Source organism: Staurois parvus, unplaced genomic scaffold, assembly GCF_062004578.1.
Source record: "Staurois parvus isolate SC_StPar_1 unplaced genomic scaffold, SC_StPar_1.0 ptg000018l, whole genome shotgun sequence".
In the NCBI taxonomy this organism is placed as follows: domain Eukaryota; kingdom Metazoa; phylum Chordata; class Amphibia; order Anura; family Ranidae; genus Staurois; species Staurois parvus.
Window position 1 is genome coordinate 692,898 of NW_028317814.1, and position 26,681 is coordinate 719,578.

Below are 26,681 nucleotides of genomic sequence, written 5' to 3' on the forward strand. Positions count from 1 at the left end.
CAGACATGTCCCCCTGCTTAAGCCAGTATATGTCCGGGCCCGTCTGAAGTTTGCTAGAGAGCATTTGGATGATCCAGAAGAGGATTGGGAGAATGTCATATGGTCAGATGAAACCAAAATAGAACTGTTTGGTAGAAACAAAATGCGTCGTGTTTGGAGGAGAGAGAATGCTGAGTTGCATCCAAAGAACACCATACCTACTGTGAAGCATGGGGGTGGTAACATCATGCTTTGGGGCTGTTTCTCCGCAAAGGGACCAGGACGATTGATCCATGTACAGGACAGAATGAATGGGGCCATTTATCGTGAGATTTTGAGTGCAAACCTCCTTCCATCAGCAAGGGCATTGAAGATAAAACGTGGCTGGGTCTTCCAGCATGACAATGATCCCAAACATACCGCCCGGGCAACGAAGGAGTGGCTTCGTAAGAAGCATTTCAAGGTCCTGGAGTGGCCTAGCCAGTCTCCAGATCTCGACCCCATAGAAAACCTTTGGAGGGAGTTGAAAGTCCGTGTTGCCCAGCGACAGCCCCAAAACATCACTGCTCTAGAGGAGATCTGCATGGAGGAATGGGCCAACATACCAGCAACAGTGTGTGCCAACCTTGTGAAGACTTACAGGAAACGTTTGACCTCTGTCATTGCCAACAAAGTATATATAACAAAGTATTGAGATGAACTTTTGATATTGACCAAATACTTATTTTTCACCATAATTTGAAAATAAATTCTTTCCAAATCAGCCAATGTGATTGTCTGGATTTTTTTTCTCATTTTGTCTCTCATAGTTGAGGTCTACCTATGATGCCAATTACAGGCCTCTCTCATGTTTTTAAGTGGGAGAACTTGCACAACTGGTGGCTGACTAAATACTTTTTTGCCCCTATATATATATATATATATATATATATATATATATATATATATAATCTTTTTAATATAATGTTAGACTGTATTGTGTTTTTTAGCTTTTTTTTTTTTTTTTTCTTTTTTCTTCTTCTTCCCTGAAGAAGCCCAGGCTGGCGAAACACGCCGGGAACTCTCATCTGGAAACAGTCAAGTGTTCTGTGATTATCAAGTCTATTGTAACCATTCTACTAAATGTAGTTTTACTGATTATTAATAAACTGTGAAAAAATTTTAAAGAAATGTTTTTCTAATTTATTCTTGGGCACCTTTAAAATCCCACAACCTATCCTTATCTGTATCTAACCTGAAGACACTTTGAAGCAGACCTATCCAGCCAGGTAAAAAAATTGCAGTAGAGCAACAAAATAAAATTGTGTTAAAATCAGAGCTGTGACCTTTTTGGTTAGGTTATATAGTACCCTAAAATGCACTGGCGCCCAGAGTATGGACATTAAAGCAGGAGTAGAAAATGTGGGCCCCTGGGCTGCTTAAGCCATACTGTTAGTATGCACCACATACTAGCACAATATGACAGACTTGCCATAAAACGAAGCCCTCTAGCGGCGCTCTGTCCCCGCTGTCAGCGCTTCTATCTTCACCTGGGTTCATACTCTACGGCTGTTACAGTGGCGTCACTCATGCACAGGAGTCATTGTTGCGCCACAGCGTTCTTTATGAACAGCACACTCAGCAGGGAATGCGTGCCTGAAAACGAAAACCAGGAAGTTCACTGACATACAGGTAGCTCCCAGTATTTAGCTGTGCCGCTAGCTAGCATTAAATGTATGGTTAGCGGGCATCAAGTGTTTAAAATACGCCCTCACTGAGTTCTCTAGCTGCGGCACTGTGGAGAAACGAAAACAAAAAAAACTGAACAAAATGGTTTTGTGGCATGTTGTAAATAAAATAGAATTTTTTTTTTCCTTACATTCACACCTGCATTTTGGCCCAAGTGTGTGTTCATGGGAGAACCCCAGCAGGGGGGTCCTAGCTATTAACTGCGGGAAGCATCCCCATTGAAAGCAATGGGAAGCCACTGGTTCCCACAGTTAATCGCTGCCGTTTGCATGTAATCTATGCAGTGGTCCGCTGCAAAGGATAAACCCAAGACACAGTGGGGTTTATTTACTAAAGCTGGAGAGTGCAAAATCAGACTCCCTTCTGCATAGAAACCAATCAGCTTCCAGGTTTCATTGCCAAAGCTTCATTGAACAAGCTGAGGTTAGAAGCTGATTGGTTTCTATGCAGAAGGGAGTCTGATTTTGGACTCTCCAGCTTTAGTAAATAAACCCCACTGTGCCCAGGGCCCATCATTTGCAGGTGATTGTTGTATAGTGATTCCATTTGGCTGCAGTTAGCTGTGGGAACTAGCAGCTTCCTTGCTTTCAGTTGGACTGCCTCCTGCAGGTAATTGGGACCCCCCCAGGTTCTCGCATTTACACTGTTGGGCTAATTTGCATGTAATGATGTGGCCTGCAAACGCGCCCCTCCTACAACTGCAATCTGAGTTCCTGGTCTGTATTCTTCTGGGCCAGTAATTTAGAGACCCTTGCAGGATAAAGTGACAGCAGGGGAATTTATCAAAACTGACTTTTTGTTTGCAGTTGCATTCTAAATCAAAGAAGCGAAAGATTAGCAAGTGTGTGTGTATATATGTATGTATATATATATATGTATGTGTGTGTGTGTGTGTGTGTGTGTATGTATGTATGTATGTATGTATAAATAAAAATAAAATGTATGTGTGCACACACGCACAGAGAGACACACGCACAGAGACACACGCACAGAGACACACGCACAGACGCACAGACAAAAGTTTGGGCACCCCAGCTAGAAATTTGTATTAATGTGCATAAAGAAGCCAAGGAAAGATGGAAAAATCTCCAAAAGGCATCAAATTACAGATTAGACATTCTTATAATATGTCAACAAACGTTAGATTTTATTTCCATCATTTACACTTTCAAAATAACAGAAAACAAAAAAATGGCATCTGCAAAAGTTTGGGCACCCTGCAAAGTTAGAACCCCACTGTGTGTGTGTATGTATGTATATGTGTGTGTGTGTGTGTGTATATGTATGTATATGTATGTGTGTATATATGTATGTATGTATGTATGTATGTGTGTATATATGTGTGTATATATGTGTGTGTGTGTGTGTATGTGTGTGTATATATATATATATATATATATATATATATATATATATATATTAGTACCCAATTTGCGCAGTAAATTAGCTGCTATAAAGGTACACCTATCTGCATGTGTTTAAAATGCTTTACAACGACTGGACAGCTCCAAACAGGACCAAGTGCTGCACTCCCTTAGTCCCAGGGGTTTAATGTTGGCCCCCGTTGTCAAGCCCAATGATAGATGCTTCTGGCATGTTTCCCAATAAGGCATACGTTTAATTAAATACTGATTTACTGAACATTTCTGTGAGCGGACTGTATTACAAAGTGTGCTATGAATGTTAAACCGTAATTCTGAATACTTAAACGACCAATTTAATTCGTAATATAAATATTTCCAGTTCTTGTTTTCTTTTAAAATTGAGTGTGTTTGGAGCCGTCTAGGGAACAAGCTAGCATCCTCATGACTCACTCTGTGGGTGTGGTAGCCTGAGCCTCAGGGGGAACTTCAGATAATTTTTCTTTTAAATATTTATGAACATGGTATTTTCGGACCTCCTGTACAGCTGTGCCTTTTTGATAGAATTGATGTAGTTTTGTTGCTCACTCCTGGTTCAAGTATCTGTGATTTTGGCAGCAGTAAAATGAAAGTGTTGAATAAGCAGATGCTGAATTCGCTTACAATTGCTACTCTGTGAAGTGCTCTTTATTAGAAGTGTAAAGAATGTCTATTTGGAGCTTGCGCTGCAGCTTTCATACTATTTGCATCTTGCAACTGATTAATAAGGTGTGTATGCATAATATAATTCCACAATGTTCTTCTCTATTGAACCTTCCCTTCCTGCAGTATGATCTGAAACCCTGAGAATGGATTATTCCCATCTACACACCTATGCGCCTCCCCAGTATGTTCCAGAAAATACTGGGTACACGTATGCTTTAAGGTGAGACTTGTTCACAAAGGCACGTTATTACTTTTCTGAAACGCTATGAGAGCAGCTGTTATTCCGTGCTTGGAGATGGAAAGGTTGGGATTAGCCTGTCCAGACAATGCACTTAAGATGACCTATAATTCATACAGTATACTGGAATGGGTACACTTGGCTGTCTTGTCAACTTTAATAACCTGGGACTAGGTTACATGCCAGAGTCCATATTTGCACTAGCAATGCTACAGAAGATGACCATCTGCTTTCTTGTTTAGTACAATTAATGGCCTCTGTGAGTTTTATTTAAGAAGATAAAGCACAGTAACCCATAACAATCAGCTGAGAAACCATACCTGAGTCGTGTGTGTGTGTTCTGATGAAACATGAATGGATGTGTAATCCAGTAAGCATTCGATATCTAATGCCTAACTTTGTCAAGCGGTCAGAAATGGATCTATCCCTAAATTTCCTAAATTTGACATTTAAACATGATAAACAGGCTGTGTAGGCCAGGTTAATGAAGACTCGAGGTTGGAGATTTAATTGTAGCACTGGCAAATAACACAGCCCAAAAAAGCTAAATGCACACTGCCTTAAACTGCTAATGCTCTTTTCAGAGAAAACACATGGGCAGCAGAGTGGCTAAATGGTTAGCTCTTCCGCCTGGAAGTACTGGGGGGTCGTTGGTTTGAATCCCAACCACGGCACCACCTGCCTGGAGTTTGCATGTTCTCCCTGTGCCTGCATAGGTTTCCTCCGGGGTACTCCGGTTTCCTCCCACACTCCAAAGACATTGCTGGTTGGTTAACTGGATCCTGTCTAAATTGTCCCTAGTATGTATGAATGTGAGTTAGGGACCTTAGATTGTACGCCCCTTGAAGGTTAGGGACTGATGTGAATGTACTATATATAGATAGATAGCGCTGCGTAAATTGATGGCGCTACATAAGCACCTGAAATAAATAAGTAATGCTCTTTTCAGAGAAAACACATGTTAATTTTAAGGTGTGTGTGTGCGTGCGTGCGTGTGCTAGCGTTTTGGTTTTTTGAGCGCTTTTCTGGCAGAAAAAGAAACGCTGTTTTTTTTTTTTTCTGCCTCAAAGATGAGCTTAAACACTCAAGACTACCTCCAAGCTGCTTCTACAGGCAAAATGCTAAACTCCTCTAGGAGTATACCCTTTTTTGATGACCAAGTACCGATACTTTGATCAGCACCGTGACCCAAATCGCACCACAATCAAAAGCAGTCCAGCTCGTACTGCCATCCCTGCATGGAGAGGAGAGAAAGTCGTGGGGAATTCAAATCCCCAGACCTGTGAAGCAGCTTTCTTTTTGTGACAGCATGGCTTTGGTGCAGGGAAGTTTCCCACACCATTCCTGCGTGAACTCGGGCTGTGACAAGCCTAGATTCACACAGGGGCAGTGGGAACAGGGATCGCACTGCATTCCTTTTCAAATAGCATGCTATTCATTGTGGTACAAAGCTAGTCGTATTTGTGTCTTTTTTGGGTCTTAACACTATAAAGCTTTACTATATCTAATGGAGATCAATATTGTAAAGTGTATGGCTGGCTTAGAAAAAAATGACACTATGAAAACAAAGTATGAGATGCAGGTGCCTAAATGTACAGTTAGTAATTTGTTTAACCTGATTTCCTGGCTGTATTTACGGGGTTGTGTGCCCTGTCCTGTCTCCTGTGGCAGCCTATAATGGTGAAGGGTCAACAGGAACATAAGGGGTTGTGAAAGGCTGGCCAATCTCTGACAGAGGCACTGAAGTATTGCCTGTCAGAAGCTCTTGGTGCCAGCACTACATACATATCACAGTTTTTTTAGCTTCCCTATAGGGACAGAAATGTAGTCTTTCCAATGATTGTTTTTTTCGTTTAGTTTTTGCTTTTGTAATTTTTATTTTTTTAATTGCTCACCACAAATCAACACTGATAAAGCTGTTAATTAGTAGGGATGCTTTCTTTCAATGTGTACATTCTTCTGACCTCAAAGGTTCCAGATTTTAGTATTCTTTATTTTGAGCACTTTGGCTGCTTCTGGATTTACTTAGGCATCGTTCAGATGGGCTTACTTCATCGTACACCCATGCAAGGGCCATGTTGGGGATGTATAGGCAGTCCCATTCAGGTCGATTGGGACGCGGCACTTAGAATGCAGACATTGTGCATTCAGGGCTGTCAGACTGGGAGCAGCTGTTGTGTCCATGCAGCCACTGCATCCTAATTGAAATAAATAAGGCTGCCTGCATGGAGATGCACAGAACACCTGTACAACACTGTGTGGGCAAATGTGGCCATCACACAGGCGTACACTGAAGGTCACCCATGTAAATGAATATATCAAAAATAAATAAAAAAATTTTTCCTGCTTTAGCTAGAGTAGAGAAGAGTTTTCCCTACCTGAAGTAAACTGATTTACTATCTTACGCATTGTCACCAAAATGTTTGTCCCCACTGATTTGCCCTCACTTCCTGCTCTGGTGACAACTAGTCACTTCAGTGACCATGTTTACCAGGACTAATAAAGGGGTGCAAGGGTGTGGAAACGTACTTGTCCAGGGACTAAATCTGTGTCCCAAGCTACTTGTCCCTCATAACAATCTATTTGTCCTGATAAAAAAAATAAATACATTTTAACCAAAACCGTATTTAGATCTGAGGTGATGCTGGGAATGTCTGGGACTTTTAAAAACAAAAGATTCTTTATGGTGACTTAAATGTTTAATTTTTTTGACATTGCACTGTTTATCTCCTCCTCCCCAATTTTTGGCAAAATTAAAAAAGATGAGGTTCCACCGAGTAAATTAGATTTCCAACATGTCAAACCTTAAATTTGTGTGCACTCGTGAAATGGCGACAACCTTCAGTACCGTGTATATATGTATGTGTGTGTGTGTGTGTGTGTGTGTATATGTATTGTGTGTGTGTGTGTGTATATGTATTGTGTGTGTGTGTGTGTATATGTATTGTGTGTGTGTGTGTATATGTATTGTGTGTGTGTGTGTGTGTGTGTGTATATATATATATATATATTATGTGTGTGTGTATATATTATGTGTGTGTGTGTGTGTATATATGTATACAGTCAGGTCCATAAATATTGGGACATGGACACAATTCTAACATTTTTGGCTCTATACACCACCACAATAGATTTGAAATGAGACAAACAAGATGTGCTTTACCTGCAGACTGTCAGCTTTAATTTGAGGGTATTTACATCCAAATCAGGTGAACGGTGTAGGAATTACAACAGTTTGCATATGTGCCTCCCACTTGTTAAGGGACCAAAAGTAATGGGACAATTGGCTTCTCAGCTGGTCCATGGCCAGGTGTGTGTTATTCCCTCATTATCCCAATTACAATGAGCAGATAAAAGGTCCAGAGTTCATTTCAAGTGTGCTATTTGCATTTGGAATCTGTTGCTGTCAACTCTCAAGATGAGATCCAAAGAGCTGTCACTATCAGAGAAGCAAGCCATCATTAGGCTGAAAAAACAAAACAAACCCATCAGAGAGATAGCAAAAACATTAGGCGTGGCCAAAACAACTGTTTGGAACATTCTTAAAAAGAAGGAACTCACTGGTGAGCTCAGCAACCCCAAAAGTCCCGGAAGACCACAGAAAACAACTGTGGTGGATGACCGAAGAATTCTTTCCCTGGTGAAGAAAACACCCTTCACAACAGTTGGCCAGATCAAGAACACCCTCCAGGAGGTAGGTGTATGTGTGTCAAAGTCAACAATCAAGAGAAGACTTCACCAGAGTGAATACAGAGGGTTCACCACAAGATGTAAACCATTGGTGAGCCTCAAAAACAGGAAGGCCAGATCTAAAAAAGCCTTCACAGTTCTGGAACAACATCCTATGGACAGATGAGACCAAGATCAACTTGTACCAGAGTGATGGGAAGAGAATAGTATGGAGAAGGAAATGAACTGCTCCTGATCCTAAGCATACCACCTCATCAGTGAAGCATGGTGGTGGTAGTGTCATGGCGTGGGCATGTATGGCTGCCAATGGAACTGGTTCTCTTGTATTTATTGATGATGTGACTGCTGACAAAAGCAGCAGGATGAATTCTGAAGTGTTTCGGGCAATATTATCTGCTCATATTCAGCCGAATGCTTCAGAACTCATTGGACGCCGCTTCACAGTGCAGATGGACAATGACCCAAAGCATACTGCAAAAGCAACCAAAGAGTTTTCTAAGGGAAAGAAGTGGAATGTTATGCAATGGCCAAGTCAATCACCTGACCTGAATCCGATTGAGCATGCATTTCACTTGCTGAAGACAAAACTGAAGGGAAATGCCCCAAGAACAAGCAGGAACTGAAGACAGTTGCAGTAGAGGCCTGGCAGAGCATCACCAGGGATGAAACCCAGCGTCTGGTGATGTCTATGCGTTCCAGACTTCAGCCTGTAATTGACTGCAAAGGATTTGCAACCAAGTATTAAAAAGGGAAAGTTTGATTTATGATTATAATTCTGTTCCATTAGTTTTGGTCCCTTAACAAGTGGGAGGCACATATGCAAACTGTTGTAATTCCTACACCGTTCACCTGATTTGGATGTAAATACCCTCAAATTAAAGCTGACAGTCTGCAGTTAAAGCACATCTTGTTCGTTTAATTTCAAATCCATTGTGGTGGTGTATAGAGCCAAAAATGTTAGAATTGTGTCCATGTCCCAATATTTATGGACCTGACTGTATGTGTGTGTGTGTATATATATTATAGGCAGCCCTTTTAAAGACCCTTATAGGTCATCAGTTTAGCGTTATGGAGGAGGTCTGGTGCTAGAATTATTGCTCTCATTCTGTCTGGCTTGTGTGGCGATATGTAACGTGTATCGCAATTGTCATTTTCATGCATTTACTTTTGTACGTGTGTATATGTGGGGGGACCTAAAAAAAAATTATATATATATATATATATATATATATATATATATATATATATATATATATATATATATAAAAAAATATATATCTTATTTTTCTTTTTGAGAGGATGTTATGTGCTTGGGTGCAACTTTTGAGATAGATATAGATAGATAATTTTTTTTTTTTTTTTTTAACTATTAAAAAATGTTTTGTGTGGTTTTTTTTCTGTTTTTTGTTTGTTTTTTTTTCATCATATATGGGACAAAAACTCTCCTATGTTGGAATCCATTGTTTAAAGGATAAGTTTACCTTTGGGAACATGTTACATTTTCCACCCATTTTTAGGGTGGAACATGTAACATAATCCCCAGTGATGTAGCTGCCACCCGCTGCCCTACCCCTTCCTTTGACAGAAGTACAGGGAGAAGTTCCCCATACTATCTTGTCAGATTTTAAAACTGTGTGGCCTTGCAGGGCTCCGCCCAGACAGCCGCTTTATTCATTCACAGTTCTGTGAATGAATGCACTACAATTGCTGACAGCTTGTAGTTGTCATTGAGCTACCGCGGCGCTGTGGAAGTTCATTGAATCTTCATGTCAGCATATCTGCTTGCTTGTACATCATGTATGTGCAAGCCGATATTCTGACAGGTCTGCAGGAGACCTGCATGGCATCAGCAATCTACTGATCGCTAGTGCAATGCTTTACATGCTCCTGCAGACAAAAATAATAAATGCACATTTTTCTTTTTACCTGCAAAAAAAGTGAATTCTTGTGCAAAAAGTGAACTTCTCCCTTAATAGTGATAAGAATTTTATTTTTTGCTTTTGCTGCCCTGGTGCTCATGGTCACAAATTGCTGGGGTATTCAAATTTACAGTTGTCAATGGACCAAGAGGTGAGGGTAAATCCTCTAATAGGATGCCTGTTCTATCTGGTGACTACGGTGTAAAGGGTTAATTCCTGTAACTTTTGTAGAGATGTTCTATTCTTCTCTGGGGTGAGAAGTAAAGTGAACTCACCAACCCATCCCCCCCCCCCCCCCCCAAAAAAAAAGTAACAAAGATTTGGCTATACTTCATAGCTGAAGAACTGTGTATATGTTTCATAGATGTCAATGAAGCCCTGGCTGTTGTTCTACTAGTTCTGTTTGCTACAACACTCTGCCCATTGCTCTGCTAGTACACTGGCAGTAAGCACTGTCTGAAGATGAGTCAGCTATTAGGCATTTTGGATCTGGATACTCACAACATCCCCACCCAGTGATAGTATGTAGACATAAACAGAAAAAAGTTGTTTAGTTGGCCATAATAGATAATTTAAAGTGTTTGCTGTCAAGTGTTTTTTTTCTCTATAGCAGGGGTGGGCAACTGTGGCCCTCCAGCTGTTGTAGAACTACAAGTCCCATGAGGCATTGCAAAACTGACAGTTACAAGCATGACTCCCAAAGGCATGATGAGACTTGTAGTTCACCAACAGCTGGAGGGCCACAGGTGCCCACCCCCGCTCTATAGTAATGGGATGCATTCAGCTTTAAGCTGGCCATACACGGCTTCGGTTTTGGTGGATTCTTGTTGAATCTATCGTTCGAGCTGTGGGTGGCCCTATTGGCTTCACCAGGCTCAACAAACTTCTAAAAATCAAAGGAGCCAGATGGATAATTGTCAGCCGAACAGCGACTGCATCCAACCAGTTTCATAATTGTAACCTTCAGGTTCTTACTATGCAAATGGCAAACATACAATTTATAGCATTCATTCATCCACACAGCTGCAGAGGGCTGTACACATTGAATAGGTGCAGATATTTCTGCTTTCCGGGACTTCAGGTGTTTGTATACAGCCACCTGGAGAAATCAATGACAAGCTGAGGATGTACGCTGGTAACACATCCGAGCCTTTACATGCATTCAAGGATGAATGTGAGCTTCTGGACGGTTTGGGGTTTTACTAAAGCTGGAGAGCGCAAAATCAGGCTCACTTCTGCATAGAAACCAATCGGCTTCCAACCTCAGCTTGTTCCAGTAAGCTTTGGCACTAAAACCTGGAAGCTGATTGGTTTCTGTGCAGAAGTGAGCCTGATTTTGCCCTTTCCAGCTTTAGTAAACCCCTTTTGTGTCTGGATGTATCTGTCCCCATACACATGTACAGTTTGTACAGGCTTGGATGTTCTGTTACCAGCCATAACTGCCATAAATACGGCACTGAACTGTGAGTGGTTTTAGCATCCCAGTTTATATGGCTTTAACATATCGTATGCCAATCATTTCATTTTATATGCCATTTTTAACATTTTGTGTAATCTTACCAGTAGAATATTTTGGCTTTTGAATGTATTCAGTGTAGTGTAGGACAGAGAGGGAAGTGACTAAAGAACTATAGTTGGGTTGTGATAAATATTCAAAGACGTCTTATTTGTCACATAACTATGAATGTTGAGCAGCTTGGGTGTATATATAGCAATATGTGACAACAGAACAGCTTCGAGAGGAGGAAGTGTGAACATTAAAAGATATATTCGAAATGAGTGGGAATGTTGTGAGCTTTTTTCAGTTGAGGGTCTTGTGGAGGCAGAAAATATTATTTGAATAATCGAAAATGATCACCTGCACTTAGGACACACCAATCAATAGTGCACACTCCATATTAAACAACTGAGCTGCTGCTGCTCCTATAAAGGTACAACCTTAAAGTGGAGCTCCACCCAAAAGGGGAAGTTCTGCTTTAAGCCTTCATCCTCCACTCCCCATTAAGGATTGGCACCTTTTCAGGAGTGGGTACCCAAATTTGACAGGTACCTGCTCCCACTTTGAAAGTTGTTTCCCCCCCCCACCCGTAGTCTTCTGGGACACATCACAGGTCCCAGAAGACTACGGGGCCATTCACAAAGCGCAGCACTACTCACGCATGCGCAGTGGGCACTCAGCTGTGAAGCCGCAAGCTGTCATAGCCAGGTGCCCACACTGAAGATGCCAGCGCCAGGGAAAGAAGATGGCCGGTGAAACCAGCGGTGGTGAGGACACCGCTGGACCGAGGGACAGATAAGTGTCTGTATTTTAAAAGTCAGTAGCTACAGTTTTTGTAGCTACTGACTTGTATATTTTTTTTTTTTTTTTTTTTTTTTAGGTGGAACTCCACTTTAACAATATAATACAGAATATAGCAGGAGCGCTGCCTCATTGTATGTTATATGACATGAAAAACATCCTTAAATAATGAACACATAATGAATGGTGAAATAAAGACCCAAATGTGAAACCAAGAGAACAAAAATCCCTTTCACATCCAGAAGGTGATAAGTGTTCTGTGCTCCCTGCCTGTGTGCCCCCTGACTTACCAACTTTAATGGCCTCTTATGGTGAAATAAGAGTCTTTCATGCTTTTGGTGGGGAATAGGAAGTCATGCTGGAGCTTGTAGTCCTCTTGATTGAATGTTGCTGGTCATTCCCAGTGAACATACATTAAGGCAGCACTCCTGCTATTTTGTGTATTAGCAAATATTTGAAATGGTCAGAGGAGAACCAGTTGGGTATCTAGAGAAGAGTTGAGAAACGTACAGTGTATCAGTGGGGCGCTAATAGGGCTTTAGAAGCTGCAGCACATCAGAGCCCATCTCATTTTGTGGCTGGAAGATATCTAGCATTCTTTCCAGCCTTGCTGTCCCTGCGCTGCGCCTTTCATTGATTTGGATTTCAGTTCTTTCAATCATGGAGGCTCAACATCAAATGTGGGCATTACCACACCTTCCTGTTTTCAGCCCCTTCACTGGCCATGATCTGTCTGCATTACATAGACAAGCATGGAGACCTAGTGATGGTGTCACTTGCGCTAAAATAAAGTACCGTATGTAATAAAAATGAGTTTTTTTATTTTTTTTTATAATTTCATTAGCAGTTTGATGTGGAAAGGAGGAACTTGGGAACTTCAGCTTTAAAACACAATATTGGAGAGGGAGCGGAAACTAGCTGAACCATTTAAAGCTCCATGTACACAAGCCTACTCTGACCGCCAGCCGCAGGAAACCACCAAAGACGGTACTGTGGTTTTGTGTTTTCCGGTTGTTAAACGTGCTTATCCTGAACGCAATTCTTCTGTGTTCAGGAGTGGGAGGTTTAACCTCGCCTAAACATGGCAGCTCCTAAACTCTGCTAAAAGCCTATGTTTTCAAGGAAACATAGGCTTTTATGGTGTTGAGTTTAGGAGCTTTGGCAAAAAAATGCTAAAAGCTCCTAAACTCGAATTTAGGAGCTGCTCGTGTACATGGGGTCTAAGAGTTCTATTTTGCCCAGTAAACATGTCAACATGCTTACAGAAGGGGCAAGAACTATGATGACCTAATTAATGAGTTGCTGTCCAGTCAGTTTAGAGTGAACACTGGACAAGGATGCATTGTGTAGCCTACACTGAGGTCTATAGTAGGTCTTTGGTAGGTATAACAGATTGATTTTTATATTTGTACCATCTGTCTATTAACCTCCCTGGAGGTATTCCCGAGTGTTGCTCGGGGTAAAGTTTCAGCTCCACAAGCAGTAACCCCGAGCTACACTCTGGAATACCATGCAGTGTTACTCCGGGATCTCTTCTTCACTTACCTTGTCCTTCGCTCCTTCGATGTCCCTCCTGCAGCGTCCCCAGCAATGTCCTCTGGCCGATGCCGGCATTCATCTTCTGGGTTCCGTTCCCGTTGACGTCAGGACGTACAGGAACGGAACGGCGGAAAATTTAAAAATGTGATAAAGTGACATTCACTAAATACACTAAAATTACATAGTATAACATTACTGTATCAAACCATTTCACATACATTTTGTCCCGAGTGCTTTGTCCTGTGCCCTGCCTGCATTTTTACTGTTCTTTCTGCCTGGAAACTGAGAAATGTCCATGGCGTCCAAAAAGCGTCCCTTTAGGTCAAAAGCGGTTTTAGACCAGCAAAAGAACAGCGATAGTAAATTAGAACCACTTGCAGAATTGAGTGATAATGATTCGTGGGGAAATTCGTCATCAGACACTGAAAACGATTTTGTGACTTTGCTCAGTGATGTGCGAACTTGGCGCTATATTTCACATATTTCATTGTTTTAGGTTTGATTACATTATTGAATTAAATTTATTATTTTTTATAACTATTTTATTATTTATGATTTCGTGTTTCAAATTTTTAAATACTCGGGATGTTTACTAGACTCTCTTGTTCGGACAGATTTCAGTGAGTTATTCCTAAAAATTACAGGCCTACAATAAAAAAAAATACATATTTCCATGCAAAAAAAGTACCGCTTTGAGCACAGAAATACTGACATAATCAGACCGCTAGGGAGGCTACAAGCTGTTTGTCTGAAATTAAGTCTATTTTACAAACTGTCAAAGCAGTATTGTGTGCTGGATAACTGATTTGATTGAGTAGGTTTATTGATATGTTCATGAAGAAAATAGAATGTAATGGGGGTATGTGATAACAGCTGTTTCTCATCTGCTAAGTATTTGCATACATTTGTAATATTTTTTTTTTCAATTGTATGTAGGAAATAATATGGCAAGTGTTGGAAGCTATAGAAGAGTTTCCTTTGAGATCTTGTAACTGTGCAGTTGTGTGACAGCTGCTGTGTATGTGCATCACATTTAGAGCCCTAGTAACAGATGTTCTGTGGTGAATGTACATGGCTCTTGTTCTTGTCTACGGGTCTAGTAGAATCCGCCTATTCATACACACAGTAGCTGTTTTAAACCTGTTTTGAGTGTCATCCATGAGTGATTGTTACAGGGATACCCCAGCAAATTGTATGACATTGGTCAAGGGCTTGCTGTAGAACTGGGCACACTACATGTGTAGTTGTGTGCCCTAACGTAGGGGTTTCTTTTTTTTTTCCCTCAAACATTGTCATGCAATTGGTATTGCAGTAATGGGCCAATACTTTCTATCAATCACATTCAGATTTCAAAATAGGTTTGGGTCTGACAGTGACTGGAAAAAAATTAAAGCGGAACTACATTGTATCTGAGCACAAACCAAAAACATTATTTCATTCACTTTATTATTGAAAGCAAACTCGCCCATCCACCCATGTCTCCTTGCTTTGATTTGCTGAGAAAGCACTTTGAAAAACACCCTCCTAGCATTTCTGGTTGTGGCCATCTTTAGTAAGGGCAGATAATTCATGTAGCAGGCAGGAGGGTGTGCATAGCTGAGAAAAGCCCTCCTTTGTCTCCTGAAGACTCCTGGGATGTATGACATCATTTGCCTAGGAAACCTGGAAGGAACTAAAAAGAAAAAAAAAAAGTTTAAAAACCAGTAAATATAATATACTTTCCTATCTATTTACTAATGTTGGCAGCATAAGGATTAATAACCAATGTTGATTTGAGAGAGTGAAGTTCCACTTTAAGTACTGAAACTTGAAGTATGGCATCAAGAAACCTGCAGGAGGTATGTGTGGGAAGAGATCTCCTGTATCACAAACAGTGGTTGACTTATTTTGTGTTTAAGCAGCCCGTTTTTTTTTTTTCCCAATAGATTTTTTCATGGGTTGAGTGAAAATACACTGATTAACACAGTCTGCTATAGCCAGCAGCACTGGTCGAGCGGCAAATATCTGACAGGGCGGTTGTACAGAAGTAAAGAAGCAGATCGACTTCTGTACAACCACCCTGCCCGTACATGGATCAAAATTCGTCCAATCCCTGATGAACTAGCCAAATTTCAATGCATGTATGGTTGACTCTCTAAAGCAGCGGTTCTCAACCTGGGGGTCGCGACCCCTTTGGGGGTCGAACGACCATTTCCCAGGGGTCGCCTAAGACCATCGGAAAACACATATTTCCGATGGTCTTAGGAACCGAGACACCGCTGCAGTCTCCGGCGATGTGTGGGCGGGATGATACGCTGCTGTCACCTGGCCACACCTCCGGGATCGCTCAGCAGCTCCGCCTCCTCGCCGCTGATTGGCCACCGGAACTGTAGCTCAGGAGAGGCACACAGGCGGCCAATCACCGGCGAGGAGGTGGAGCTTGGAGAGGAGGAGCCGAGCGGCAGCGCGCGTACATCGAAGACCGAGGGAGCTGCCGGAGCGAGTGAAGAGGAGAGCGGCCAGAGAAGGAAGACAGCTGACAGGTAAGTGAGAGAGCGAGCCCAGGCTGGAGCAGGGGTCAGCAAAATAAGTATCATTGGTGTCAGTGGGAGGAATAGTGCCCCATCATTTGTGTCACTAATACCAACGATGGGGCACTATTCCTCCCCCCACTGACACCAACGATGGGGCACTATTCCTCCCCCCACTGACACCAACGATGGGGCACTATTCCTCCCCCCACTGACACCAACGATGGGGCACTATTCCTCCCCCCACTGACACCAACGATGGGGCACTATTCCTCCCCCCACTGACACCAACGATGGGGCACTATTCCTCCCCCCACTGACACCAACGATGGGGCACTATTCCTCCCCCCACTGACACCAACGATGGGGCACTATTCCTCCCCCCACTGACACCAACGATGGGGCACTATTCCTCCCCCCACTGACACCAACGATGGGGCACTATTCCTCCCACTGCAAAATTACAGTTATGAAGTAGCAATGAAAATAATTTTATGGTTGGGGGTCACCACAACATGAGGAACTGTATTAAGGGGTCGCGGCATTAGGTTGAGAACCACTGCTCTAAAGGAAGGTACTCTGGTGCACTTCAGAAAAATCTGAATGCGGTATGCTGGTGGGCTGTGATTGCTGCGTGCATCTCAAGATTTCATTATTTTTAGCAATGTGTACCTTTTTTTTTTTTTTTTTTTTTTTTTTTTTTTTTTAATTGTACAAGGGAGTTCAGTGCTGCTTAGGGTGGGGGTGGGGGAAGGTGGGTACACACCTACTCACAGCAAGTTTTTTCCAAGGGGTCTATAGACCTGAGGTCAGGTAATTTCAATCTCGTATCTGTGGGTTGGTTTAGAAATCCATCCCTTGTGTTGTAATTATTTGTTCTAGTTTTTTCCTCTACAAACACAACTGTTTCTTATTCTTTTTAGCTCCAGTTACTCTTCAGCTGCATTGGACTTTGAAAATTTGCATAAGTTGGATCCAGTGTTTGATTCTCCAAGAATGTCACGGCGTAGTCTCCGTTTAACGACTACAACAACCAGCTTTCCCGATGATCTCCACAATGAAAGTATTGCCTCAAACATCTCCTATTCTGGAGGTGTCTCTGAGAGATCGCTCAGCAGGCAAGTTGTATGCCACATTATTTAGCTGTATTTAAACACATTTTATTATTTCACTGTATTGCCAGCTGTCCACGTGATCCTCATGTCCATTTTTATTACACTTCAGTTATTCTTTTGTGCTGAATGTGGTTGAAAAACATGTTTGTTTTTGGAGTTCTGTTAACTTTCTGTTGTATTGTCCTTGTTACTTGAAATGAAAATATTTTCTTTATAAAGCTCTGGCAGCGATGGCCAGGTGGGTTTGGCCTAACTGACAATGGCACTGTCCATCCTGAAATTCTTAAGTCCTGTAAATACATATATATTTTTTCTATGGTGCAATTTCCACTGTGCGTTTACCTGTGTTTTAGGTGCTGTTAGCTTCATTTAGAGAAAATGGAATTCTTTGTGTCCATGGTTTGATTAACCCTTTTGCCATCTGACGCCCTTTTGCTGTCAGACGTTTTTTTTTTTTTGTTTTTTTTTTTTTGCCTGAAGATTACATAAAACTTCCTAAACATAATATATTTTCTGAAAGCAGACACCCTAAAGAATGAGAGTGCTAGTTCCATTTATTTATGTCACGTGATTACTGCACTGTTAATTTTAGGGCATACAAACTCGATAAGTTACCCCTTTTTTTTTTTTTTTTTTTTAAATCTAAAAGGAACGGTTGCACCAAATGTCCAACATGTCAAACCTTAAACTGTGTCCCCCAGCGACAAACTTCAATACCCTATACTTTCCATAGGCTTCACTTTAAAAGCCCCCTATAAATCATCAGTTTAGTGTTAGAGGGGGTCTGGTGCTAGACTTATTGCTCTCATTCCATGTGTGCTGTGATATGTAACATGCATCGCAATCAATGTTTTCATGCATAGGCACCCTCAACGTGTGCGTTTAACATTTTTATGTGGGGGGGGGTATTTTATTTTATGTGCTTGGGTGTTACTAGTTTTTTTACAATTAAGAAAACTTTTTTTTGTTCTCTCTAGCCTATTCGAGTCTATTAGGATGCAGTGGACTGCAAGGATTCAACCTTGTTCTAGTGTGACAGGTGTATACTAAAAACAGAAAGGGGAGGGGGGGGCTGGGGCAGGGGGCTACAGTCAATAGTATAGTGCGTGCGTGCGTGTGTGTTTTTGTAATCTGTCAGAAGGCAATATGCAAGGCAGTAATTTAGAAAATGTGCACGCCAACCACACCTTTTTTTGTGCTTTTCTCTTTTTAAGATCCTTGGTACTGTATTTGTGAAGTTGTTGTGGTGTATTAACAACGTATTGCTGTATTAGCAAAATAGGTGGCAAAAGGGAAAGCATTGCCTTTTTTTTTTTTTTTTTTTTTTTAATTTTAAAAAAAGTTTGGTATCTGGTAATTGTGTGCAGTACTTTTCATATTTCTTTACTTTCTGCAGTAGTGAAGATTGTTACCTATTGTGTAGGAGAATGGGATACTTTCAGGCTGTCCTTGTGTATCTTCCTGCTGTGTTGTATGATATGACCAGAGTTTTTATATTAAAACATAAATTTTTTTACTTATTTCAGGTCTTCGAGACAGCAGCATAACACCAGCAGACAATCCTCAAGCAGCCGTCGTTCTGCATCATTGAAAGCGGTTTCAAATACATCCTTACAAAGTAGCTTTAGCACTCATGTCTCTGATGCCTCCATGTTGTCCACTGTGCTGGATGAATCCTCAATACGAGAGCAGACAGAAGTGAATCATTTATGGGGTGAGCCAGCGGTCTTATGCCATCATACAGCCATAAAATATTGAAACAATTGAATTTGATCAATTTCCCTGTTTTTTTTATTTTACTTCCAACTTTATTAGAATGTCAAGATGACATTTCATTAATTTCTGACACTGCAGCTCAGCTGTGGTGAGTAGAAATGGAAAGTACACCGAGCCTACAGGTGAACTCTGTATTTTTCTGCACTGATTGGCACCCAGGGGCTCTGTATGAACAGGGCACATAGGAAAGAATTGTTTTCTGTGTGTGTCTGCAGTGATTAGTGTTTGTCCAGTGCAGGAAGATGCCAATCACCACACCTAATGAGAATTAGAAAAACTTAAGACTTTGTGTGTGTGTGTGTGTGTGTGTGTGTGACCCCATTGAAGGGACTCCCTCCCTGTTTCTATAATGCCCTTACAAGAATTGGGGGTGTGGTAGTTACTGGAGTTTTTCTTTTACATATGGTCACCAGTGCAGTCATAGGATTGGAGTGGCAGTGATCATGGATTTTTTTTAATATGAAAACTACTCTATTATCAGTGTAGTTGGTGTCACTATAGCGATACTGTATTACTCTGTAGGGTTATCAGGGATTTTTATGTGCACGGTTATTGCCAATACAATGATCACTTGTATAAGCAATTCACTGCCTTTGAAAAAGTATTCATACTCCTTGAAAATGTCCATATTTTGTCATGTTACAGCCAAAAATGTAAATGTATTTTATTGGGATTTTATGTGAAAGGCTAACACAAAGTGGCATATAATTGTGAAATGGAAGGAAAATGATAAATGGTTTTCAAAATTTTTTACAAATACGTAAAAAGTGTGGCGTGCATTTGTATCCAACCCCAAGGTGATTAGGAGATAGAACAGCGCAATGTTAAAAACATTAAAGGTTCAAGTCATTATAAAGCCCCAGACATTACCTAAAGCACCTCTGCCTAATAAAAAAAAAAACATCAACCCTTCATCTTTTCAATTGTGGGAAAAAATGATTTCTTTTCAACAGGCCAAGTAGATTGTTATGAGGGACAAGTAGACTGGGACCCCGATTTTAGTAGTAGACAAGTAGTTTAAAAAAAAAAAAAATTACACACCCTTTCTTTCAAGATTAAAAAAGGGAAAAAAAAAATTCATATCTTCTTCCTTGTTCGGTTTTTTTTTTTTTTTTTTTTTTTTAACATGTTGGTGCAGCATTCTTGTACGGCTTAATTTTGTACGTAGCTGTGCCCACTCTGTCTGAGAAGCTTCTTTCCACAATTCTGCCCTGCAGGTTAATGGAGACTGATGCATTCATTTCAGCCAGGCATGCTACATGGCATGCTAATGAATCTGCTGCTGCAAGAATTTTAAACAGACAAACCTGTAAATTCACAGGTTACACCACAGGTTTACACAGACAGGAGAGCTGAGTATGGCAAATGATTTAACCTGCCTTTGGCACAGAATGCATGTCCTGACCCAGAGCACAGACTAGTTAAAACCTGCAGTAAAATGACCCAGAGAGACTGGTATTTGTGTCAAATGCTTTATGGGTCTCAGAGTTCTAAGTTCTAAAGAATAACTTTCTTGTTCAAGTGTGTGTATACATCTATCCTGTTCAACTGTTTTGTCAAATCCAATTGTAATTGGTGTTCTAAGCACAATTTTTTTTTCATACTGAATTACACAATGAAATCTGTAATTTTTTCCTGTTACTCACGTGAAGCATGCTTGTCACACATCTGGTAGTTATTCTCTTCTATAAATAACCTATATAAGTATGTGTGTTTTAAATTAAATATCTGTGAAGATCTAAAAGTCTTTGCACTTCTGCTTGGCTTAAGCCTGCCATACATACAGTAGATCGAAGTTTGGCAGGGACCGGCCAAATTTCAATCCATGTATGCGGCACCCTGGTTGGTAAGAAAAGATTTGTTAAAAACCATGCACTCCCTGTTTAGCTGATATCTGATTTTATCAGCTGTTAATTGCAATAAGCCATGGATCACTAGGAGACAGTGATTACACTGAGCTACACAAAGAGCTCCCTCTATTGGGGAGTCTACAAATCTGTTTATTACAATAATGAAATTATGGAAGAGCAAGCTTGTAAATGCAAATTAGTTTACGGCAAATGTTAAAATAATAATTTGAATATTTGCATAGTGAAAATACACTATACTTACGTTTTTATAGCAGTAGCCTCATTTATTTATATATTCTGTTTTCTCTAGAGGACAAAGTATACGCAGTACTTTGTCCTGTCTTATGTACTGTCTAAGGCTAGCTGTGAGGTTGAAGAGGTCACTGCTCCTCCCTGACAGCACAGCTAGCAAGAAGATGACTTCCTTCACAGATGTCCATTTTCTTTGTCTCCAAGCTCTTGTCTGCTTACCTGAAACAGTTAAGCTGATAAGCCCCCCCCCCCCCCATCACTGCATTCCTCCTGAGGTGCTAGTCTCAAGCATGTGCTTGGAGATGGAGAAGTGCCATGTGTCAATGAAGCCTTCTCCTTGCTAGCTGAGTTGAACAGCCTTGAAAGGAGAAGCACCTTGTCCAACCTCAGGGCATTAAGGGCACATAGGAAGATGGGACAAAGTACTACATGTTCTCTGACCTCCGGAGAACATAACATGTTAACAAAAATTGAAGTGAAAGGCTGAGCACTGCTGTCCTCAGCTGTATTTTGTTCTGGGTGTAAAAGAGACAGCTCCTATCCCACTGTCAGAACACAGCTCTGAATGCTGTTGCTGAGACTACATACAGTCCATGCAGCACTGAGAGCCGCTGCATCTGTTAGTTAAATTTGGTTCAAATGAACGATTTACGTCACGATTTACTTCACTAAAAGCGGGAGAGCAGCTTTAATTTCTCCTATACCTCAGATTGGTCATACTAACAAAGGAAAAGGGGGAAGAGGATGGCAGCAGAAAGGCAAAGGTTAAAATAAAAACTTAGAAAATATGGAGATTGACAACTCCCCCTCCTTCCAAAAAGATGCTAGGTTCCTGGCTGTCATGCTGAGAACTTGAATATGTTCTGCCCTATCACAACTGGGCTTGCAAATATCTGTAGTCAGTCATGTACAGGCTTACCTACAAAAGATTTATATTTGCCCTTTGTTTTAATGAAACTCATTAGTTTGAGAGTATGAAAGAGATGTCCCAATTCTGAAAGGAATAAAAGTGTAACATGGACCCCCCTTTCTTTATACTATTATGGGTGTGTGTTCTGAGCAACAGCCATCAGGCATAGGGTGACGGCTCGCTTTCAAAAGTCAGACTCTCCATAAATCCTACAGCTACATAGAGGTATGAATATAAATGTTTTTCATAAGTAACCCCCCATAGTTGTAATAAGGCCTAAGTCAGTGTTTAGATCCTTTCATAAACCCAACAGTGACTGGTATTCATTCTGCTTGGGGTGTCCACTGAGTACTCTAGTTTAGAGGAGTGACATCCCACACATCTGATCTACTATCAAGAAGAAAAAAAAAACAAAACAAAGAAGCAGTAGGGAATTTATGGTTTCACAAGAGGCCTCCTCTAACACAGTTTTCTATTTAATAAAGGCCATTTTATTAAAGGACCGGAAACCTTTCAGCTTTGTCTTGCTTCATTTTGTGACTTCAGTGGCTTTTTGTGAATCTTGGGTTGCTTGGTAACCAGTTTTGCAAGGGTCTAGCACAAAAGACGAAATTATATTGTGGAAAACGAACAATCTGCCTCTTGCTGATTTTCATGAGATTTCATTTTTTTCCAATGTTGTGTCTTGTGTGGCTAATTGTAATTTTTCATTTTAGGTCTTGACGATGATGACCCAAAAGGTAAGAATTTATCTTTAAGCCCTCCTTGCCTTGCCTTTTGTGGATCAGCTGCTAAGGAAATGTAAAATCTGATAATGTTCTGTTATGTGTTTGTAGCTGGGGACACAACGGTCATTCAGGCCAATGGAGATGTCTTCTCTACAGAAACACAGACAACCTTAATAAACGGTTACACTTGCAATGACTGTAGCATGCTGTCTGAAAGAAGTAATGCCCTCACAGCATTCTCGGCAACTCACACGCCTGCTTTGTCCACGTACACAACATCTACTAAAGTATACACTCGTGACAGGAGCCAGAAGCACAAATCAAGTAAGATGTCTTTTCTGCATATCATAGCTGCCTAGTCGTGTTTTTTTTTTTTTTTTTTTGGTATTCTGTGCCATCTAGAGGTTTGACTATTCAAACATGCAGCTTACGAAATCCACATGCAAAGTATTTAAAATCTGTTTCTTTACTTTGTGTGAAAGGGTGATGCAGCGAAGTGCCACTGCTTTTGTTGTAGAGGTAAAAGGAGAATCGAAGTCTGTAAAGGGATTTTTTTTTTTTCAGTTTGTTTAACCCACCCTACTTTAAGCATTGTTGCCTTTTTATCTATAGCCCATTAGTAGCCTTCATAATTTTCTGACTAGGAGTGGGTGGCTGCTGGACCTAACGTTCACCAGGCCCAGCACAAACCGCCTCAGTAAAACTCCTCCATTTTGAACACTAAACTAATAATGTCCCATCTATTTATACTACTGGATAGTATAAATGCTGTGTTGCTATCAGCACATTCTTCTGCAGGGTCTTGGTAAGACAGTGAGGTTGGTGCAGATGCATTCACCATCACATTGTACCCTGATTGTGGCTTCACGTAAACTGCTGCCAGCAAGGGACAATAGAGTTCTCTGGTCCTCTGAGCTCACCAGCAGCTACAACTAGCACTTCCCATACAGCTTCCAATCACTTCCCTGCTAACCTTCATGCTGGATGCAACTATGGGGGGAAAAAAGACTAAACCCCTGGGTGTCACAGGATGCCAAAGCTTAAAAGAAACAAAGGTATGTGTTAAAATAAATCATTCAAATTCTAAGAGGAATTTGAGGGTAATTTTCAGGTTTTCATGGAGATCAGTTTTGTGCCTACACAGTTGATGCCCCTTTTTGACTTGTGTGGGGAGTGAGCAAACGGGTGTGGTCGCCAAAAGTTTTTGTGGTCAGCAAAGATTTTGGCCACAGGCTTACAACATTGTGGTAGACCCTGACTGTTGGATACAGTTTTTACATGGGGCAGAAATATGGAACCTGACAAAATTCTAATTGCCCTGCTGTTATACTGGCTCTTTGGATTTAATAATTTTTCACTGCCTGGAAGTCATTAGAAGTAGTTACCTACGTTTTTTGTTCAGACCTAGCGACCCAGATAATGGAGCCAACATATGGTAGGAAGACACGTAGCATTTGTGAAATTTTGAAGTCTAGAACCGCACCCTCCATTATTTCCTTTAAAAAAAATTCCTTTAAGTTTCCTTGCTCACTTGTTTGCCTATAAAGGCTTTCTTTGTGTAGGCATCTAGAGGGCCAAAGACTGCAGCCGTGCTGCCTTGGACACGATGTCACCAGCCCAGCAGCTGTCCCTCAAATGATGTGCTGTAGTATTCCCCTTTGCTCCTTCAATGGTAGCTACATAAAATGTTATGTAGGGGGGTGAGGGGGCCAGAAATGCTGGGTTAGCACATACAGTATTTAGGCAACTCCAGAAGAAGGCTGTGCTAGAGCACTGGCTCCCTGTGGTAGTCAAAAACTTGTAACATGTTCAGAGACACATTACATGTAAATAAAAAGCATTTATGGATTAAAAAAATGTTGCACGCATTTGAAATAATTTTTCTATGCTTTTACCTGCTATTTTTGTAGTAGTTGTAAAGGTAAAAGGTTGTGTACCTTAATGCATTCTCTGCATCAAGGTGAAAAATCTTTACATGCAGCCCACCCTAAATACTCACCTTAGCCCGATCTCGTTCCAGCACTGTGCATGTCTGTAGCAGCCATTAGCTTCTGCTGCTGTCAGTCAAAACATGGGAGCGAGGGGCGGTGCCGAGCCAAGCTGTCTATCTGAATAGATGCAACAGCTCGGCTCAGGAGCGAGCCTACACAGGTGACCACCATAGGAAACGGATTCCTGTGGTGGACACTTGGCAGGGGAGAAGCCAGGAGCGCCAGTGGGGGACCGGTGAAGAAGAGGATTAAGACTACTCTGTGCAAAACCATAGCACAGAGCAGGTAAGTATGACATGTTTTTTAATAAAGGAAAAAAAACAAAACAAGCTTTAGTATCACTTTAAGTTGATGACATGGTCTTTATCATGCATTTTTCAGTAAAGGTGACTTAATTTGTCTAGGTTTGTAAGTGCTTGTTTGAATTTACCGAACAAACATACAGTTGCTATTTGAACACCAATAAACTTGTGCTACAAACTAGTTTATGTAACACGTGCTAATATAAATCATGGATGTTTATGTAAATGTTGGAGGAGGAGTTGGAAAAGAATATATTATAAGATGCTTAGTACAGTGGATAAAATAACAATGTTTACTTATCTAATGTTACACTGAGTAATGCTATCTTACCTTGCCATCATTGCAAGAATACATATTAAATGTGATTTTGAGTGGTACTTACAGTATACAATGTTGTTGGTTTTTTTTTTCCCTTTTTTCTTCAAACCTTTCCAAAGCACGATTCAAATATGGCTGAATTCATTAACTGAATTGTTTGACAGAATGTCAATAAGACCCACACTTTTACCAAACAGAAGGAAACATTTGAAAACATATTTAATAAAATCGATTATTGCATACTACATGTGATTTCACAAGCCGACTTAACACTAAAGGTATAAGCACAACTGATGCTCTGATGAAGAAGGCATGGCCTTCGAAACGCATGAGCTGTACTAAGTGATTACCCCCATGATGGGATTCGCGCTGGCTTCCTGTTTCTGAAGTCCGTTGGAGGACTTACATGCCTGATCTTATTCACTGTTTGTGAGTACCATTCCTTTATCAATAATTTTTGGTTACTGAAGTAATGCGCAAGGTTGTGCGCTTCTCGTTTTTTGTTTCATTCTGCAGTATTGGTCGGGCTTCCCCAGCCTTGTGTGGAGCTGCATAACCTTTCATGCACTGGTGGTCGCTTTTTCTGGTTTTGGTTCCATCCATTTGCCACCGGCCTGAGTCCTGGAGCGCAGGAGACATCGTTATTTGGTCCATTGCATTGTGTGAATCAGGGCTAGGGACTGTTCTATTGTATAACTGCAAGATGACAAGATAATTGGCATCCAACATCTGCAAAATGTGTTGTACCCTAACTTTCAGGAGTGTTTGGATAAAATAGTACTTTTTACCTCGTGTACATCTACTATTTGGTATTTAACATTACCTACCAGAAATGATAATACAAAATGGTGAGGCTCTATGATAGATAGAATGTAGCGTTTTTTTTGTTTTGTTTTTAAAATCTATTTTATGTAGGTGAGATGCCTTTTGTGAATGAAGTTTAATGCCCAACTGCAGCCAAAGCCCTTGCATGGTGTAGAGTGGGGAAGGGTTATGCTGGCCATATCATTTTCATGCAGTAAAATGAAGGACTTTTTTTTTTTGTTGCTTTCTTCACCCTGATTATTTTGAGTGACAGATTTGATTCAGAATTGATTGATTTGCTCCATATACTATACATTCAGTTTTTGCTTTGATTGAATCTCCATGAAAAAGTGAATAAAATTGTAATGAAAACTAGTTGATCGTGAAAAATGACATTTGCTAGATTTGGTCAGTGTCAAAACCGTAATTTTATCAAATGGTCAGATGTGTATGGCCAGCATTCAGTCTTCTTCCAACCTTTTTGATTGTGTTGTGTCCCTGCTAGGGAGATTCCCCTATAATTTTCTTGTTCCTCTGGTACCAGGACCAGACATTAGTTTAGTCTCTGATGGACAGATTTCAAATTTTTTTATTTTTTTCATAGTGGAGAATTTGAACCTCAGTACAGTTTGTTACATGTCCACTTTGGAGAAATCCCAACACACC

The 26,681-nt window shown here is 40.8% G+C and overlaps 1 protein-coding gene across 4 annotated transcripts in view; it reads left to right on the forward strand.

Annotated features, from left to right (window-relative positions):
* SUN1 (Sad1 and UNC84 domain containing 1) overlaps positions 1 to 26,681 on the forward strand; it is a 98,881-nt gene that overhangs the window by 16,549 nt on the left and 55,651 nt on the right. For 3 of the 4 annotated variants that reach the window (XM_089681833.1, XM_089681838.1, XM_089681855.1), the window contains exons 2-6: positions 3,897 to 3,993; positions 16,892 to 17,086; positions 18,610 to 18,797; positions 22,588 to 22,611; positions 22,708 to 22,923. In XM_089681833.1, the coding sequence (XP_089537959.1) occupies positions 3,917 to 3,993; positions 16,892 to 17,086; positions 18,610 to 18,797; positions 22,588 to 22,611; positions 22,708 to 22,923 (700 nt within the window). In that variant the 5' untranslated portion in view covers positions 3,897 to 3,916. The remainder of the gene's footprint in view (positions 1 to 3,896; positions 3,994 to 16,891; positions 17,087 to 18,609; positions 18,798 to 22,587; positions 22,612 to 22,707; positions 22,924 to 26,681) is intronic. The other variant, XM_089681846.1, reaches the window with a different exon arrangement.